The following is a 20,563-nucleotide window of genomic DNA, read 5'->3' as shown; positions in this document are numbered from 1 at the left end:
AAGTTTCAATAAGGCATTAGCCACAGAATCGTAGGTCCAGTAGAGACCTCTATATGTATTTAATCCATTCATCCATGTTTATCAAACCTCTTTTTAAAGATCTCATGTGGTAGAGCTTGTTCTTCCAGAATAAGAAGATATATATGAAGCACCATACATGGTAAAGTTCAAGGGTAAGTGAACAGAGGATATGAAACAAATTTCAGGGTATTTCTTAAAAACTACAAGGTTCTAAAGACCTCCCTGACCTTTCACTGTCCCCAAATTTGTTGTTAGGAAGCTGATTGTTACAGAATACTGGCTATAAGTTGTTCTTAAGAACAAAAAAAAATATGCTGTCCATTAGCTGGCATTTACTGTAGTTTGTATTATAAATCAATAGAGTCAAGTCTAGAAAAAGGTATAAGAGAGAGGTTGATTCCTACGTACTAGAAACTTCTTAATTAGCTGTTCTTCCTTTTTATTTACTCTACACATCCAACTCAACATCCATTAATTATCTGAGCACAGTGGCAGAAGCCTTTTATTGTGTTTTTAGATTAGCCTGTCACTGTAGATTTTGGGCAACTTGTAAAGCATCCACACTACTCCTGGCTGTGCCATTCCTTCAGAGTGGCCGTGCAGCAGTTCCATCCAGCCCACGTCATCTGTTGCAGTACAGGCTTGTCTGACAGGAATATTAAACACCATAGATAAATAATCACACACACACAAGTTTGCTGACAATCAGCAGCAGAGTTAGACAATGTTAGAACTATTTGTGACTAGTTTTTAATTGAAGGAAGGATAAAACGCTAAATGAAAGCATGATCTTCTAGGTTCTTAGAAAGACCCTGCTGTTGGTGAGACCAAGAAACCTCTTGCACATACAAAAAAGAGAAGGTATATTACACCTTTATTGGGAGTCCCTAGCCAGGGGAAAAAAAGTTTCCTCAGTTCAGAGACACCTTTTAAATTATGGTATTTTAAAATATATGTTTTACATCATAATATCAACACATTGATTAAATACTTGATGTTATACAAAGCAAACCCAAGAAGGTTTAAAAGTTATAAAAGAAACCTGCCATAGTAATGTATTTTTGCAACATCACTTTTTTATAAATACATTTCTTAAAAGAAAGCAAGTTATTTTGTAGAGCTACTCTTCAATTAAAGATCTAATCATACTAGTTTACATCAAAAGTAAGTAAAAAAAAAAGCTATGAAACAAAGAAGCTGGCTAATAATAGGCATTTTATTGTCAATTAGCTGTATGTATGTAGATATATCTACATTTCAAAATTAAACAATTTTATTAAGGAAACTATAACAAACTACATGACAAAATTATTTATAAGAGGTAGAATTACCTTACCATTAATCTATAATTCATATACAGTATATTGTATATATATGCACACACATATGCTACTTTGTGTGTGTATATGTTACATATACACAGTTGTGAAAATAGTACAGTATTGCATGTAAATTTTATTCAGCAATTTATATAGCTGCTCTCAGTATTGCTTATTAACACTTTCAGTACAACCTTCCATAGCAGTATGTCATCTGATCTTTTAAAAAATAAATAATGTGGCACTTTATCTTAACTTCAATTGTAGAGCAAATGCAGGGCATTCACAAGTCTTCAGAAACAAAGAGTGACATAATTCAACCAAGTTTTATTTTCAAGTTTCTGGAGATACCAGAGAAACCCATAGGTGATACATTTTTGTTTGTGTCTTCTAAATCAGTGGCAAATCAAGTCCTCACAGCTGCTTACATTGTTTTGCTTACTGTGCACTTGCAGAGTTCTGAAAATTTTACACATGATCTCTAGTATTTCATTGTAATACCACTTCATTCTACAGCTCATTCCTAATCACACCTGATTAAACTATACATTAAAGAGTATCTTTACTACTGATAAAAATATTCTGTGATACAGGATGTTACATTAGCTGTATGTTTAGTAATAGTTTTCAAATTTTCAAGTTCATGAAGTGTCCAGTTGATAAGGGAAAATTTCATAAACTTCCAACATTTACTTTAGTATGCTTTGCTAATGAAACTGTACATATACTGCCAAATGTAAGATAAGAACATGTAAGTATGCAGCACTGCCAAATTCATTGTACATATAGATTCTTACCAACTTAAATTTGGTCTGCCTTCATTTTTGCAGTATATATTGCATAGCAATTTAACCTTCTACATTTCAAAGAAAAAGTTAAAACATTCCTTTGAGACAAATGGAAAGAAAGCACTAATTGTACACTTGAATCATCAGATAAATTATTTTCTCTTTGCAATGGAAGATATAGGTTACATGTAAGATCTAAGTTTACATCTCAACAAATATTTTCCCTTTTTCTTTCATACTGTTTCCTTATGAAACATTAGCAGCTGAAAGTGGAAAGTAGACTATGTATCAAGTGCTTTCAGTAGATAGTAGGATAACTAGCCCCTCATTAGTCGGACTTCCATTAAGTTACCAAAAGACCAATTAGTGAAAAAGTAATTAGATTAGGCTTTTAGCCATAATAGTGGACCCATTAACAAGAAAAACCATCTTGTCCATAAAAAAATTTTCATCTTTGATAAACACAAAAATTCTGTAAAATACACGTTTTTGTAGCAAAGAGGTAAACAACACTAAATTAAAATATATACTTTTTTTTACATAATCTGTATATATATATGTATATATATTGCTTACCAAAATATTCTCTTTATATTTTAACACTGTACACAAGTTAATAAAAGTCTTAATGAAACTCATTAGAAATATATTCAGGCTGTCTTAACATTAAAAATTTAAATCTGTATATAACATGGGGTAAAATAATTTCCATAAAGTCAACATCAGTGCATCTGCAGTAGTCATTAACAAGACATTTCTGCCTGTTAAGAAGTCTTCTCTTGGTGTTAAGGTTTTAATATATCTTGTATTGAAGATTCCTTCTCTGAGTGAGCAGCTTCCTTCCTTCAGTTTTTCTCCTTCATGAACAACTTCAATTTTAAGAGCCCAACAGGATTCACCAAAGCAGCAAGGCTTTAGTACTGAACACATTCAGACTGAAGGGACTGTGCAGAGAAGAAAAACTGATTAGAATTCACTGGGAAGGTTGTACTTGTATATAATACACATTTTGCACTTAAAGTTTAAGAGTAGAGGAAGGACAGGAAGAAGAAAAACAGAGTTGGAGGGGGATCTGTATGTCTGCATAGGTAAAGATGAATAAACTCAAAAACTGGATACAGTAAAGTCCATCAGCTTTCCTGTATTTATGCCTACTTTTCCAAACCAAATTACAGAAATAATTGAAGAAGTTGTTAGAAGCTCTTTAAAACACCACCTTAAAACAATATTGGAAAAACATATGGTTGCAGTTACTGTAATTGAACTGTTTCCATTTATCCTAAATGAAAATCAAAGTGCTACTGTAAAATACAGCATAAAGATGTTGATTCACGTAAGAATCATAAGAAACATATGGTATAGCTAATTATTGATAAAGAAACTACAGCCATACAATCATGGACATGAATAAATTTATGTATGACTACTAAAACCAGATGCCAATGAAGCACTGCCAGTGGTTCATCTGCATTAGCAAACAGTCAGTATAATTAAGAGGAAAGCATCACCTGGTCTACTCTATTCGTTTAGATTTCTGCCTCTGCTGAAATCTAAGGTTTTATTATAAAGTACTTAATCAGTTTAGGCAGCATCCAAACATTTTATTGCCTCATATACAAATGTGTTCCAGAAGTAATTCTGATGAATGGAAAGTCTTACATCTTCACTGTACTAGTATGGTTATAAACAAATAGCAAAGAAGAAAAACCCACATATTTTAAAACTGCATCTATTCATCAGAATTAGAGAGAACTACTGGAGAACAATATGAATCCCAAGAAAGCTCAGAACCCTGCAGTCTTCTCTTCCATTTTCCCACTATTCCTAACTAGTCACTACAGAAATGCTCTTTGGTGTCCATAATGAAACCTATTAGTAGAAGTGGTGCATAACAGATACATAAACCTTTAGACCTCTAACTAATATCACAAACCCACTTTTTTTCCTGTATGTTAACTCGCAGTGTATATTTCCAAAGTTGCCTTTTAAATGTATTTTCACATCTTTAAGATCTGAGACCATGTGGATATTATTTCCTTAGGTTGAAAAAGAAGTGCTGTCAGCATAGAAAGATTTTAATACCACTGACTAAAAAGGGTCTGTTTTTAGTACTGAAAGGATTCAACATGAAGGATATAATTTAATAGAAAATACTAAAGAGATTTAACAAGTATTTTTTTAATTATAGGCTCAGAATCACCATGGAATATGTAATCATAGAAGTTTTATTTTTCCCCACTCTATTCTCTAATTATTAGCTTTGGGATTATTAGCTTTGGTGAACGCATTTCTCAGGCCGTTTACTACATGTGTAAGAGTCAGACAGAAGGAATAGCCTTTCAATAATAAGCACTTGAAACTTCTGCTCTCTTAGTGACCCTCAAAGCTTTCACATTTTCAGAAGCATATTTTAAGGGTAATGACCTTTTTGATTGTTAACCAGAGCAATACTTGAACTGGATCCCTTAAAACTGAATTCCAAGTAAAGCTGATTAACAAACATTAAAAATGCATGGCATTTAATAATGTACTTTCATGTGTTGTACAGTAATAGGTTACTTTAAGCTTGGACAGATGAGAGATGACCAGACAGCACCCTACACTTCTGGTGATCTTGGGAACAGTGAGCTTAGTTGACAAAGAACTACGAACAGCAGCCCTTGAAGAGACAGTAATACCCAGGCATTTTAACTTATAATTTAAATAAACAAATAAGCAAACCATACATTAAAGATTCTGAAGTTTAAAGTAAAATTCTTAAAGTTGTTAGGAATCCAAGTTATAAAAATACGGAAAAATATTAATGGCAACATAAAAAAAGAACAAATATCCACGCAGCACAGATTGCTTGGAAAAAAGACAGCATGTTTTGTTAATTTTCATTACAGATGGGTAGGCAGGGTTTATTTTATTTATTTTCAAATTGAGAAATATGTTTTTCAATGTGCTCCCACCCTCACCGTAGCTCTACTTCACCTGGCAACAATTTCTTTCTAATGCTTCAAAGTCTTTTCTGATTACTGGGAATAATTAGATCTAAGCAGCATTTTTTTCCGATTAATTGACGTTATTCACATAAAGTTCATATTATTAAAAACATGGTGATAGCCATAACAACTGAGCTGTTGTAAAGTATACTGAGTACTTTTTGATTTTGAAAAATTAAATCATAGCTGGGGAGGTTTCTTTTTTTCTTCTGCAGTTAAGTAATTCCTGCTCTTCAGTCTCTTCACTTTGTCCAAAGAGATTGACTGTAATGTTTCAAAGCCTATAATTGTGAATTTTTTTTTAATCTTTTGAGTTTTCTATTTTAAAATTTACATTCCTATTTCCTATTTTCAGTGACTCAAAGTATGGCCTGTGATTCTGAAAGCTTTATTAAAAACAAAAAACCTCAATCCATCTTTGCAAGTCATATGCTGATATTTAACAAAATCTTTTTAAAATAAGAGGTAAAAATAGAAGGAAAAAAAGAAAATTGACTGCTGAATTGCAATGGTGAGTGTATAAAATCAGCTAATTGAGTAGAATTTGCAAGGTTTACTCCTACAGTGGTCCCATGCAGTGTCAAGCTTGGCATTTTATACCCAAGTATCAGACATTTAAACAAAGAACTAAGAAATAGACAGCCTCACTACAGGAAATGGTCTCTAATGAAGTTCATGCTGAAGCAACTGCTTAGATCGCTATCATTTTTCTTCTGTAGGAGGCACCGAAGGCCTCCGGGAAGCCAAAATAAGCCACAGATCCCTCTAGGCATTAGACCTATACTGGCATTAATTCAACTTCAGGACCAAGTCAGCTGTGAGTTAACCCTTCAGACAGAACAAACCTGTCACATTAGGGGCTGCCTGTTAGGACCTGAACATGCACTTTTTCCAGAGAACTGAAAAAAGTAATTCAAGTGTTTTGAATTGTGCATCAACTCTCCCAAAACATTGTTGCAACAGGAGTGTTGCCGCAGGCAAAAACTATCATGAATACACACGATCCACTAAAATAAATCAGGATATATTATAGAAAATTCATACGCAGCTGAAGTGGTCCCTTGAGTCTGCTAGATTTACCAATCAGTAAGATGCACTAGTGTTTGTTGTTTTCTGCAAAGGCTGTCCAATGTTCATTAATGGTAATTTCTTATTAAGAACAACTATTCTACAAGTATAAAGATCATGTATATGAATTTTAAAATACTGCTATACTTCTCAGTTTTCTGAAATTTTTTTTCATCTTGCCAGTTTCCATGACAGCTATAGAAGCAAAAGGTGACTCATCTTAAGACTACCCAGTTACATACTCTTCAATTAAAAAAAAGACATTTTAAAGAGTGATATTTGTGTTTACAACTATTGTGGTACCTTAAATGTGACACCTGATAAGAATATTTCTGCAAATTCTGATCATAAGAAATCGTTTGATCAAAGCATCCAATTTATAAAATTTGCAAATAAAATATTTACTTTATTTGGCTAGAATAGCAAGTTGCCTATTCCATGTCTATTCTTTTAGTTCATCAACATACAACAGCATAATCACAATAAGTGTTAAAAAAAGATTTTCAAAAACTGTAAAGGGTTTGATCTTTGAGCCAACTGAGGTTATCAAAAGACAATCAAGTTGAGATGACTAGCATGAAATATCATCATGACAAGAAAATAAGGTAATAAAGGACTATAACAGTGACATAATAAAGAGATACAGCAAGCTTCAGATCAAAAGCGAGATGGTTTTAAGCATGAGTCTATTCAACCAGAGGGACCGGGACCAATTATCAAGAAAAATTCTGTTGTATTCAAAATAAATCACCATCGAGATAGATCTGTATTAGCCAGTAAGTCAGAGGCTCACTATCAGCCAAAAAGCATTCAGAGACTAAATGATCAAATAATCCACTCATCTTAAACACTGTGGCATCACAGTGAGTGCACTCAACTCAGTCAATTGTGCATAAACCACATAACCATTTAGTGCACTCCACTGTGGTTGTGACAGAGGCACAGGGCCATATGGCGTATTTAGAAGCATGTGAAATATTCAGGACATGTTTGAAAAAACATGTTCTAAGCAGAAAAGTGTTTTAACCATTTTTATATTGAAAAAAGATTACAGATAAGTCAGGAATTTGTATTTTGCTACCACAGACTTTGTATGGCATGATTCTTCTTAAGAAATGCTGCTTCCCACATCACAATACATAAAATACTTTTTCTCTCACCTCACTCTTCCAAAGACTGGGTATAGCATCTCATTTAAAGGTCTTGCTGTTATATATTTGACTGTGTATATCCTCTGCTCCTAATCAGCAAATTATATAAATCCAAGCACTGTTCAAAGATTACACCCTTACATCCTTTCATGGATTACTCGGTCATTAAGATAGGTAGGGAGAAGAATAAAGACCTTAAAATAGGAGAAACATGCATTCTAGAAAGCTACTTTTTCTGCAAGAATGTTTCCTGTTCAACCTAAAACTTCATACTACGTCTAACCTACTTAATTTAAATGACTGTTTTAAGGCACATAATAATTTTATTGCAAGGGAACAACAATTAATTTCCCACTTTCCTAGATGCACATAGCTATAGTCTGTCTCTGATGTCAAGATGGCTGTTTACCTGTTCATTAATTGCTCTGATCCTCTTCCTTAAATTAAGCAAGGACCAACACTATTTGCTCTTCTCCCTTAAGTATTTTAGTCACCCTTATCTAAGAACGAAATGTGTATTACAATACTAGAAGAGACAGTGACGTTATAAGCCCAGCCACTCTTTCCAGATATTTGTGGAATTTTTGTGTCAATTCCATTATGTTGAACCTTGAGGGTTTATGAGATTAAATAGAAACATAATGCTAACCTAGAATTCTGTAAATATCTAGACAGAAGAAACAAAGCATCAACCATTACTTAGGTTCTTGCCTATGCTTATGGAACAAGCCTACTAACTTTGCTACAAATAATTTTTAACAGTGAAAGCATAGAAGTCTGGCAACTATAATATCTTTACAAAGGAGATGACCGTTCTTAGTTTTAAAGACGTTCCATTTTCATTCAAGCTTTTAAGCTGTTTGAGGAAATGTGCTTATTGTTTCTATAATAACTTATATTATCATGGGGTTCTCTAACTTTTGGCCTATTGCAAACAATGTCAACTTATTTTCACAACTGAGTCGTATTTACTTCTCCTTCAGGCTTTGCATGTAGGTTTACATATTTATGCATAATATGCAGCTGTAATTAGAGTATGGAAAAAAATTTTCAAATTGCTGCTGGCAGAATGTCATTCACAGAAGGTACAACTGAAAAGAATGGGAATGGATTGACCTTCCAAAGAATTATTGTTCAAATACATTAAATATGAGACAATATTGAAGGTGAGAGGAAGGAAAAAAAAGAAAAAATCAGACACTTTATCTTTTTTTTTTTTTTTTTTTTTCCCCTCAAATGAGTGATTGCTGTCACCATTGCTGGTGTATTGACTTTGGTTCCAGTATACTCAACTGCAGCCTTCCTGAGGACTGAATTTCTGCAAGCGTGTTGGATGGAAACACCTAAAACACCCCTAAAAAACACCTAAAAAGGCTGGCTTTCCAGAACCATGAGAATTCACGAACAAATGAAGGACTTGTGGACATGTCCCAAATCAAACATCCTCAGCTTACAACACAGCTTTTCACCTCTCCCCTCATCTCTACACCTAGAGGAATTAAACCAAATTAGTTAAACTAAAACAGTTCTCTTGTTCTAGAACTGGTTTCATCATAAGAAAATTGGAATGGCTTCTATATCCAACTTGAGAAAAATCTCAATTATACATAGTTTACCTCAATCCCATGTAGCAGGCAAAAACACAGCCAAATTAAAGAGGTAAAACAACTTCAAAGACCTGAAAGGATGTGGCAATGATCAAGAAGTCCCTTATAAGTATGTTACTGCTGATATTTAAAGTAAAGTTTAAACTCAATGCAGAACACTCAGTAATCCTAAGATCATGGAATATGAACATTTATTTCCAGTTGTAGTGGATAAGAAGCTAAATGTATTTGCACAAAAGGAGTGTGAAAGCATCAAGAATTTTGAAGAGTTGCTTTAGGTTGAGCACATTTTAGCACAGTAACTCTACTCCTTTTCCAGTGGAAATATCCATTACAAGAATACAGAATCAAGTGCCCTCGACTAACTTCATTTTACTAGTTAGGTATCAGTCACACATGCAATTTAATTCCACAATGGAACAATGAAAATTTATTTCCTACTGTCATCTGTCTTCAGAAAGTGCAATTCATACCCCAAGCTATACACATGTGGCTTCTGAGCTGTAAATGGTGCTACAAATGGTGCTCATGAGAGGGGAGATCCCCCATTTCTTCAGGAAAAAGAATACAACCCATGAGCTATCTTTTTGGCTGACATCCTAATTACAAGCAATGTGGTTATTAGCTCTTTTAAGACAGGGGACTCACCATGCTCAGAAACAGTAGCGGGTATAACACAAACATTCTTTACACTGAAATAATTTCTCAGTGGTAATAAAATGGAAAAGGTGCAATATTCTCAATTTTATAAGAAGGCAATTTTATTTGCAGCACCTAAAAATAATCTGAAGTGTTGGTACTACTAAAGAGGCTGATAGATTCAGTTAATTGTAGGCAATATCTTAAACACTGCACTATTTTTTATGATTAGTAGGATATCAAATCTTTGGAAACCAGATATTTTAAATTGTCTTTATAGTGGTAAACGTTTATTTTTTTCCCTAAAATAGCTGAAGTTATTGGTCTCTCTTCCCTGAATTTTGTATAGAATCACTTCCAAGTTGCATTAATTTATCTGTGGAACCTTTTTATGCAGACTCTCTCACACAGAAAAAGGACACAAAATAAGCCCAAGGCAGCAAAGTTGTTGAGGAATGAAAGCTAAAATGGTGAGACCACCAGAAATATCTTACTCTAAAATACTCTTCACATTTGGTGTTAGAAAATGACTGGGTTTCAAGTCTAGTGGATTCACCTTTCAAATGGGCCCCACCTTTAAGAATGTGATACCTTCCATTTAGCATGATACATACAAAGGCTTATTTAAATCTATTACTACATGAAGATTAAGATATGTAAGCACATATAAACAGTGTTATGGATAATTTGAAATTAAAAAAAAAAATCATCTAAAGGGTAAGAAGGTCCAGAAAAGAGACATTATGAGAAAAGGTGTTAGTTCAAGTTCAGGATTGATTTATTTTCACAAACCCTCCATGATCTAGATTCTTGAAAAAGATGGAAAAAAAGCATCTGAAATGATAATTACTTAAAAAGGTAACAGACAAAGGTGCTGTTCAGAAGCATTAAAGGAAGCTGGAGAATTATGCTGGGTTAAGATTTTTTGTGACAGCTGTTCTCGCAGAAGCAAGGAAGATAAGCATTGGTCAGATGCCTGAAAGTGCTGTTGTGACTATAAACTTACAGGAATTGATTGACTCTGGTATCGTGCTGGAGGAGTTGTAAGGCCCATAAAGGAAGGCTGATGCGTACTCATCTGTCACAGCGCTGTGAAAACTGCTCTGGCTGCTCAGGTTGTTGCCACTACTGCTGTTTCTGTTGTATAAGTTGTTGTTCAGTTCATGGTTATTTCTGTGAGGCAGCAGCAAGCTGCCATTCAAGTGGCTGGAGATTTGGCTTACAGAAAAACCTGTCCTAGAGCACGATGATGTCATTTTGCTCTCATCATCATCTGAAGCGGCATACAGGTTCCCTAGAGAACTGGCTAGTCTGGAGTTTATGGAAACGCTGAATGGAAAACACATGCGGGGAAAAAAAAAATACACACAAGGTATGTAGAGATATATACAGAACAAAGACAATTCAGAAGACGATTAGATGAATAACCTAGATGATTCTTAAATCATGTTTGTACACAGGTTCATCTTCCAGCTCTCAAATAATGAAAACCAGAATTCTTTGCCAGGAGTTCCCAACCTTTGGTTATTCAAGCACCACTATGGCCAGCTTTCATCTCCGTCAAACCATCTGCACATGCAGGAGATTATGTTAAAAGGTTTAGCCAGTGGCTGATCTATATTGAAGTACTTTGTGTACATATAACAGTTTAAGAACTCCTCTTCCATTTCTCAAAATCAAGTAACCAAGAATTATTATGATAAAATTTGAGAATAAAAAGAGGGTGTCCTGTAATCTCTTTAAGTTAGTTATTTTCTTCAAGTAAATATTTGTGCCCAGAAGTTATTAAAAATGCATCATTCTAAATTTAATTTAACATCCATAATTACTTAGTATAATAGTAATAATGAAATAAAATAGCAATAAATCAAGGGTTCATAAAGAAACATTAATTACCACTCAGTATTCTTCTGAGAATAGACTTGTGGGAATACTTGCAAAACTTCTATAAACTCAGATGAGTAAAAAAACTCCACCTGAGCAGTGTACTACTGTTTCTGACTTGACATAATCCCACGAAAACTCTCATACCAGTAGTACAGGTTTTGAGGTTTGGTGATTTTTTTTTTTTCATATGCAGGCAACTAAAGCTTGGCTAGTGGAACTTTAATTTAAGCCTTATTACTCAAGAACAGCAAGCACTTCATAGACTGCATGTGTGTTGAAAACCATTGTAATATACAGTAAGTATTTGTATCAAAATGAGAATAAGAAGCAGAAAACCTTTTAAGGTTAGAGCCTGATGATATGGGAATTCTGCTGATTCTCTCTGCAGATGGTGACTTAGCTGCCATCACTTTGGAGGCCTTCAGAGGAGACATGGATCCTTCTGTGCTACCTGAGGTATTCAGTCTAAAAGGAGGGCAGAGTTCTAGTGAGAAGCAAGCTTTTTATAATTGAAATACACATCTCAGAAACACAGTCTTAATACATAGACTAGTATTTTAAAAAGTGGGAATTCTCAAGTCTGAGTACTGAGAACTCCACAGCAAAAACTCAAGTTTGCCTGTTTTCAAATATATTTTCAAAAAAACCTTTTCAAATATCCCATTCCTAAGATTTTCCCCTGCTGTACCGTATTATACAGTTAGAGGCTACTTTCCACCTTGATAATTTGTCAAAGCTAAGTGTCCATTTTGTATCAAATTTATTGTAAATTTGATTATAAGTTTTAAACATTGTTAATTTGAGAAAGAATAATTCTGCATTCGCAACAAAGCCAGTATGAGTAGAAAAAACACGCAACATTGTAGCGTTCATGAGAACAACATCATCCTTTCCAAACGACAGCAAGAACATTTTTACAAAGTTGCACAGAACATAGAGCTCTTTCTAGGAGGGGACTCCTAATGACCAAATTCTTCATATTTTGATGATGAGTTCTAAGCATGGTACACTGGACTACTCCAAAAGGTTAGCATTAGAGCTGTCTACATCAGTTTATTAAAAACTGATAAACAAATAGCTATTGCAGTAGTATGAAATTCTCCCCATCCTTAGAGCAGGGAATATGACCAGGGTCAGCTCTTAAAGGATGAAAGACCTTGAATACGAGTCTCCCAACTACAAGCACAGAAGGAATGACATTGAGCAGAAGCAGTTTTAATTTCACACCAAGAAAGGGTAAAAAGACATTTTCAATGTTAGATATCTAGAATAATCCATCTCAAAAATCTAGGTGGCCACAAAACTGAAGAGAATGTGTTCTTTTCCATATTCATGCTTTAAAATGACAGCTGTTTTGTCTTACATGTTATATTATAGATGCAACGGTTGCAAAACCAAGACTCAATTCTGCCATTCCTATTCAGTGTTCTGATGTCATTCAGAACACTGAGAATTTAAGACCTAGGTGGTACACATTTAGAACTATAATTTTAAAGTTAATACCTGAAAGGCTGTGATATTGACCTGGTGTGCAGTTTCATGTCTTGCAGCCTAAAGAAACAAAAGCAGAATCTTAATCAAAAGATAAATAAGCCCTCCCCCTCTCCCGAAACTGTCTTGCATGTATCATAGTAGCTTTAAAGTACAAGACTAGCAAGAGTTAAGAATCATTAACAATCACTGTTCTAAACTTAAACAGATAAGTACTTCAGGTTTATTTTCAAATGTCACATTTTTTACTGCTGCTGAAAAATTTAAAATTTATATAATGAGTACAGAAAAGTAATTACAGAAAGATAACCAAGTTGATTGAAGAATATTTTGTTTGAGACATAAGTTTAAAAATGCTAGTTAGATATAAATTTGAAAGTTTTGAAATATTTTTGTCTTTTACTGCTACTTAATAAGTAGGTACCCTGAATAGGGACACAGAGAAAAAAACATAAACCAAATCTGCAGCTAATTAATAGATGTATATCTAAATAAATTTAGTACCACTGCCTTAAATGAGGTCATGTATTTGCCATCAAGATCTGATAGCAATAGACTGAATTTAAAACCGCAAATCACCTCAGAATTAATTACCTCAGAGCTCCAGTTGTAGCAGAACATGGCCGTCTCCGACTTTTTAAAGCATTAAGCCTGTCTCCCTGTGTCATGCCATTCTGAGTTTCCACACCTGCTTTATCTTCAGAATCATTCTGGGAAACACAAGGTATTCAAGCAAGGAAATATATCAAATCCTTAGGAGTAGCACAGTTTCATAGTATTAAACATCTCCTTCACAAAGATTATAATTTAAAAGGCTCATCTACAGTCTTCCGTGTACAGAGGACACTACTCTGTCTTTGCATAGTTCCAGTAAATTAAATGTGTCACTGTACAAATGGACATTCACAGAGGCTTTTTTGCAGAAATGTGACTTCAAAATCAGCTCAGGATGCTCAAGTCTAACACCAGTATTTATTTACTTCAAAGAACTTAAAACTCCAACTCCTTTCTCCATCTGTATTTTTAAAGTTATCAGTGTAAAAGAGAAGCAGTAATACAATGTTGTGATACGTACAAGGAAGAAATTTAAAGTTGTGTGTCCTGCAAGAGGAGCTACAAATCAACTTCCATAAATTACTAATTTTTTTTCAAAATAAAAAGTTCCCATGATCTCTACAAAAATACAGTTTTGAAAAAAAATTCCCCATGAGAACTTAGTGAGGAATATAGGATGAGCAGATTTCAGTTTTATCCTACTTCTGCTAGCTTCAGAAAATATTATAAACTCTAAGAAATATTAGAAGTGTATGTCAACACTGTTTAAATGCCTGTTTATATTTTCTGACTGATCTGAAAATAGACTCTCTTAAGACTCAAGTATCAAGTATAGACAGTATCTTAAGTAGTAGAGGAATAAGGAAGTTACACAAAGCAAGAGAACTGATTTTTTTAAATTGCCAAATGAAAAAAAACTTATACCAATTATGCTTCATTTGATCTCAGATCAAGTATGTGTTTGGAGTACTGCAGTTCCTATTGTGCCTCAGTGACCTCACTGCTCTGTGTAAAACAGAGCAATAGTTTCTGCCATTAACCAAGATGAAGGACTGACAGAAGAAGTAAGGTTACAGAAGTTAATCTACTGATGTAATGGTCTAAACGTTGCATTATTTACAGGAAAATATAAATATTTTAGCTAGATTTCATTGAAAACGATATGCTAGGCCATTGTTACCTATCATTCAGCCTCAATGCTGATAAATTTTGTTTCAAAGTCTTTACCTGCCCAACATTTACTGCATGTAGCTATTCTGTCCTCTGACCTCATGCATTTTTGGGACTGGGAACATTAATTTGTTTGGAGCTTCTAGAGAGCCCAGTATAATGAGGTTTCAAAAGGTAAATGAATACCCAAAGAGATAAGTTAAATATTTTGAAAACAATGTTAAACAACTTTAACATGAGATCTGTAAAAAACTGAAATTTACATATTACAGGGCAGCTACAGCAGAAAAAAAGCAGCACTGTGAACTTATACTGTGAATTTATACATTAGCTGCTGCACAGCGTACAGGTAGTTGAGTTAGCTGCAAGTAAATTGCCTTGACACTAGAAGCAGTAAAGTTGTAGTAGTAGCTGAGATTCAAAAACATGACTTTTATCCACACGGCTCTGTGCCAGTTGCTGTCATTAGGCACAGAGATCATCTCCACACAGTTATGTTCTCCAGCTACTCATCTAGATATTTAGCTTTACATATTCCAAGCCACAAACTGAACTTCCAAAAGGGAAATAGTACCTTTACAGAAAATTATTCAAGTTGCTCTTCCAGATTATGATAGATCACATGATAGATTATTATTTTAATTTACACTAATAACTATCTGAAGAATGTGCCCACTACCTCCCTGGTCTTTTACATCAAGTAAAGGATTCCATCAGCAACATAAAAGCGCTTCAGTTATTACAGAGCTAAGACAGGATCAATCAAATGCATGGTTCCTTTAAACTGCTTCTCACAGATACTGTAGGTAACTACAGTTTAAGATTTTTACAAGTCCAGAAGCAGAAGTATGTTCACTTTAGTCCACACTTCACGTCCCTGCTTCTACTAAATAACTGAAAAGGTCCTTATGCTAAGTGTACACATGACATCAGTAATCCATAACATTGCAATAAAGGGATAGACAGCTATACACTTGTGCATTATTAGCTAGAAACTTGGAATAAATGGATTTCCAGGAATAACACTGATCATTTTTTCCTCCATTCTCCAATAAACAACTGAAAACCCTGAAAGAATGACTTGAAATAATGCAAACCTTTTGAAGTTTGCAAAATGAGCTATAGCAGTTTTAAACATAGCCTAAGCTTTTTACTTTAATTTTTGATAAAGGGAAGATTTGTTCTAATCATGACCCATAAAAAGTTCAGTTGTGAAAAGGAAACCTAGTACTAATATAAGGCTAAAAAAACCCGCCACCTAAAAATTATCTATAGCTAGTTATAAGCTCCATCTCTGCTCATTTGAAGGTTTTCTTATGAACTCTTACCTCCCTGTATTGATCCAAGTCCTGTACTTTATTCAAGCTGTCACTGATTGAAATGTCATTCAAGCCACAAAGAACTCTGTTCATGTTTCCATCAGCTACTTGTTGTTTCTGCTTTGTTCGGATAAGATCCCCCTCCAGCCATAACATTTCCTGCTTCCTTTAGGATACAAAACAAAATCAGTTCATATCAGCAAAACTCAATACACATAAAAAGCCAATATGAAAACATACTGCTCTTATAGATTGCCAACATTTGAACCTTCTGTACATCTTCAAGTGGAAAAAAATTCAAAAACCCATTAAAAAAATCAAACAAACAAACAAACAACAAAAAACAAACACAACAAAAAACCCCCATACAAACCACAATGGTTAAAAACAACAAAATCACCCCCGGAATCACCAAACAATTTGCAGCCATCACAAATCATACAAATACTAAAACTTTGTTTTATAAAATACTACTGGGAAAAGAAATTAACTAAACAGGAATTTGCAATGGTATTTAGAAGGCTTTTAAAACAAAAACTCAGGAAGTAATGCTTTTACATATGTAATGTGTAGTAGAAGTGGTGATACTGCACAGTGGAAGTGGTCATAATCATGTAAAGTCGAACAGGACTCTAGTATTTCAGAAAATATTATATCCTTCAGACAGGTGGTAAAAAAAGTTACAACATACATGGGCTAAGCAGGTTTTTATTGATGTGACTGCATTATTCTTCAATAAGGAAGTTTGCTGGATAGGTACCTGTCATGCTAGCTCCATCCAAGAACTGAGGTCATATTACTGCAACCAAATTAAATTTCTATACTAATCAGAGAATTACAGAATGAGGAATTAAATCAGAATACACTTTCACTGGAATTTTTTCTTTGTTTGAAAGCAAAATATTACAGCAAGGCTTAAGAGCCAAGTAGTCTGAGCCAACTGCCTAAACTTGCTTGATAATAAATGGGAAAGGTAAGCACTTTCAGAAAAATTTCACTGTGTCCCAAGAACACAACAAGAGAAGGAGGAAGCAAAGGGCACAGGGATAGGGAACACCACTTATTCCACCTAACAGAAGTAACCTAGAAAACATGCTTGAATTTAAATACCTTTAAATTGATCTTTCAAGATCAATTGCATTCACAGTAACAAACTGATTTGTTACGTACTTGGGTGGGAGGGTCTGTACAAAAGTACTACTCAAAGCCCCCTTAATAAACCTCAAAGAACCAAAGAGATGGAGCTTTGACTTCTATGAAGGTTGGGAGATCAAAGTTGCAAGATTTTTCCTTTGTGTCAGAGGCAACTTTGCAGCCCTGAGGGCAAGACATTTTATATTAGAATGATGCAACTGATGTTGGCTCCTTCCTTCTCAATCCCATTTTGACACTAGTGGTGACATTGCTTGAATTTTGTCTGATTGTCAAAACAGGTATCTATTGCCATTAGGACAACAGAAAATTCTTACTGAACAATCCTACAGCTCTTAGCTGTGAATAATGTACAGATGAATTAAAAAAAGTGAAGGATCTTTATCTATAAAATCAAACCGAGTATACATCCCTACAGAAAAGACACAGGCCTTGTTTTTCTTACCTTTCAAGTAAACTGCACTTACTAATCACACTACCTACTACCTTTCTCAAGTTTGCTCTGTTGTGCAAGTTATTTTAAAGGTGCATCATCCAGGCATCAGCCCCAGGTGAAGAAGTATACCCTAGCTTCTGTGAACACAGGGTTTCAAAGTATGTGATTCACAGTCTTTTAAATAACAGGGGGCCACCTCTCAAATAAAGGAGTGCCCATTCAGCTGCACTGGAAGATGCACAGGAATCCTCATTCATGCTCAGTGTCTCTCATGAATTACAATAATACTCTTTTCTCTCTGATATCCTATGGATTTTAACATGCAAGTTCAGTGCATGTTTTACTGTATTTGCACAGTATCTAGGAGAACTGTTACATTTGTCTTTCTTTGAAAAAAGATAATTTGTGATGGATTATCTCAAAATGTTTTTTCTCCTAACAGTGAAAATGCCTCCAACTAAATAACATCACGGTATCAACACTGAAATATGAGCATAACCACTATAATAGTGATGTACAATGTAGAAAGCACTATGAAATTAAAATCTAATGTCTACATCACTGAAGCCAGTGCGATTTTGCCATTAATTTCCATTCAGGATCAAACCTTGAATCACTCATTCAAATTATCTCTAAATGAAATGTTCTCAACCCAAAGTATACACTCAATTTTGAGAAGGAGCTATGTTACAATCATGTTTTGCTAATGACTATTAGGTCCAAATCAGAAACACTTCATACTTTGTGCTAGGAATCTGACAGATCGTAAGTTGTCCAGCACATACTTATTTAATCTTTAGCTACAAGAAATTAAAAATCATATCATTTATACTATTGTATGATGAATTTTGAAGCATCATCATTGGCTATATATAAAGTATATAAAGTCTATCCTTTCTATAATACGTTAATATTTTAATAAATCCTTACTGTTGATTTAATCTTTTGTCCACATTGGGACTTTACACTCCAGACACATTTGTGTAACTCCTAAACATGCAGAGTCTTGAGACTCTCTGCCCTGTAAGGTGACAAAATGCATAGCATTCCAGAGAAGATGATCGCTACGAAGTTTGATTTCAATCCCAAATTAACTAGCCTTAAACACATTGTTTGCAACAGGCAGTAATAGACAACATCAGTAGACAGAGAGTAAACCCTATCAATAGTGCAAGATGGCTAAGGATATAGAGAAGCAGTTGATTCTTAGCAGCAAGGAAGGTATACATAATACGTACTCTTCCAGGAAGTGTTGCTGGGGTCCTATAATAGAGCCTGGTCGACATATTCTTATCCAAGCAATGGCTTCAGCATGTGTGAACCTGTAGTGCTTCATTATGTAGCAGGCAATCAGTGTTCCTGTTCTCCCCAGGCCAGCTGCAGAAACACAAATACCAGTGTTCACATACCAAGTCATCAGCATTTCGTAATTATCAAAGTGTGGAATATGAGAAGACTTCTCTGCAATGCTTTTTACCACCTTAGTATTTGAAGAAAGTTTCCAATTCAGTATCCCTTTCATCACATAATTGGATTTCAATGCTGTAGATGCAAGAACATATACTTTATACTTCTAAAAAGCTGAGTGTTTAAGAATGCATGCAACAGTGATCACCCTTGCACAATTCTACTCCAAACTTTTTTTTTGTCTGATATATTTATAAAAAGCCATGACCAACCTGGATACAAAGTTCATATTTATCAAACCAGTAAAAAACAAAAAGTACCTTTGAGGTGCCAACACACATACTTTATAAATCAATGTGCAAATAGGTATGCACATCACAACAGATAGCAATATCTTCTCAGCCAGTGGCATTTTCTTTTTGAATCAGTTTTGTTGTAAAACCAACCTATAAAAGTGTTTACTGCTATCTATATAAACAGCAATGAATGTTGACCAGCATGTAACTGTATACATCAATAGCTCAAAAAAACTTAACCCACTGGTCCCCAAATGACAAACCAATCCTGCATTTAAGGTGAGAATAGAGAGACACAAAAATTAGCTTTTACCACCACACAAATCTCTCACTATAGAGTAAGAATTAATACCTTTCTAGCCTTGTGTCTTATTTACTAGTAAAGTGTCTCCCCATTTAAACCTTATTTTCCCACAAATAAAATTTTACAGCCTGATAGTGGCCAGCTATTGTTATGCACCAACAGCTATCTAAATGGAAACTCTCTAAGCAGCCATTCTTGCTGACAATTCTACACGCAACTACAAACTCTACATTTAACCAGTAACTACATCTTGCTGTGACTGTTTGGCAAGTTAAGATGATTCAGGTAAAAGAATGAAGGCAAAAGCTCACAAATAGTGAGATTCACTAACTGGATACTGGAAGACCAGCTCTGAAGACTCATTTAAGAAGGGGAAGTATTGTTAAGAGAGAGTTTTGGGCTTAAGTGGTTTTGTTTGCTTGTTTGATTTTTAAATGCAAAAGGAATGCCACATGCAAAAAGGTAACCAAGAGCTGTACTATACTAAGCATACATCTGAATAGAAAAATGGTCTCTGAAAATTGCAGTTGATGTTTACCAACTGCACATACCACCAAGACTTCAGTTCTTTAAGTTCCTGCTAATGTACAATCTTTCCATAGCAATGTTTTGCATTAAACCATTCTATAACTTCTGGGACAAGCAATTTCTAGTGTGGAAGCTGTGGCTGGAATACTTCTGCAGTGAGTACAAGAAAGCTACAGACAAGATATTAGCTGTGTTAACTGTTGATTTAACTCTGTATAGGCTTATTTAGAAGGGTGTAAAAAACAAAACAACCCAAACAAAAAACTACACCAGAGACTGATTTGCTTATTAAATTGTCAGGCAAAAGATCAAAAATACTTCAGCTTAGCAAGTGCATATCCAAGTCCCTAAAAAAGTATATTGTATTCCTGTAGCAACTAAATCTAGAGCTCAACAATCTACTCCTGTTTTAGTCTTTTAGCAGATGTCCAGATTATA

At 34.5% G+C, this 20,563-nt stretch overlaps 1 protein-coding gene across 1 annotated transcript in view; it reads right to left on the bottom strand.

Annotated features, from left to right (window-relative positions):
- Positions 1-755: 755 nt before the first annotated feature.
- The window catches only part of CDC14A (cell division cycle 14A), a 60,451-nt gene continuing 40,643 nt past the window's right edge, over positions 756-20,563 (bottom strand). Inside the window, 8 exon segments of the mRNA XM_065842646.2 lie at positions 756-3,072; positions 10,587-10,647; positions 10,649-10,909; positions 11,804-11,932; positions 12,971-13,018; positions 13,553-13,668; positions 16,012-16,168; positions 18,829-18,967. Coding sequence (XP_065698718.2) covers positions 3,043-3,072; positions 10,587-10,647; positions 10,649-10,909; positions 11,804-11,932; positions 12,971-13,018; positions 13,553-13,668; positions 16,012-16,168; positions 18,829-18,967 — 941 coding nt within the window. The 3' untranslated portion in view covers positions 756-3,042.

Source organism: Patagioenas fasciata, chromosome 6, assembly GCF_037038585.1.
Source record: "Patagioenas fasciata isolate bPatFas1 chromosome 6, bPatFas1.hap1, whole genome shotgun sequence".
In the NCBI taxonomy this organism is placed as follows: domain Eukaryota; kingdom Metazoa; phylum Chordata; class Aves; order Columbiformes; family Columbidae; genus Patagioenas; species Patagioenas fasciata.
This window is presented reverse-complemented; position numbering and strand designations above follow the sequence as displayed.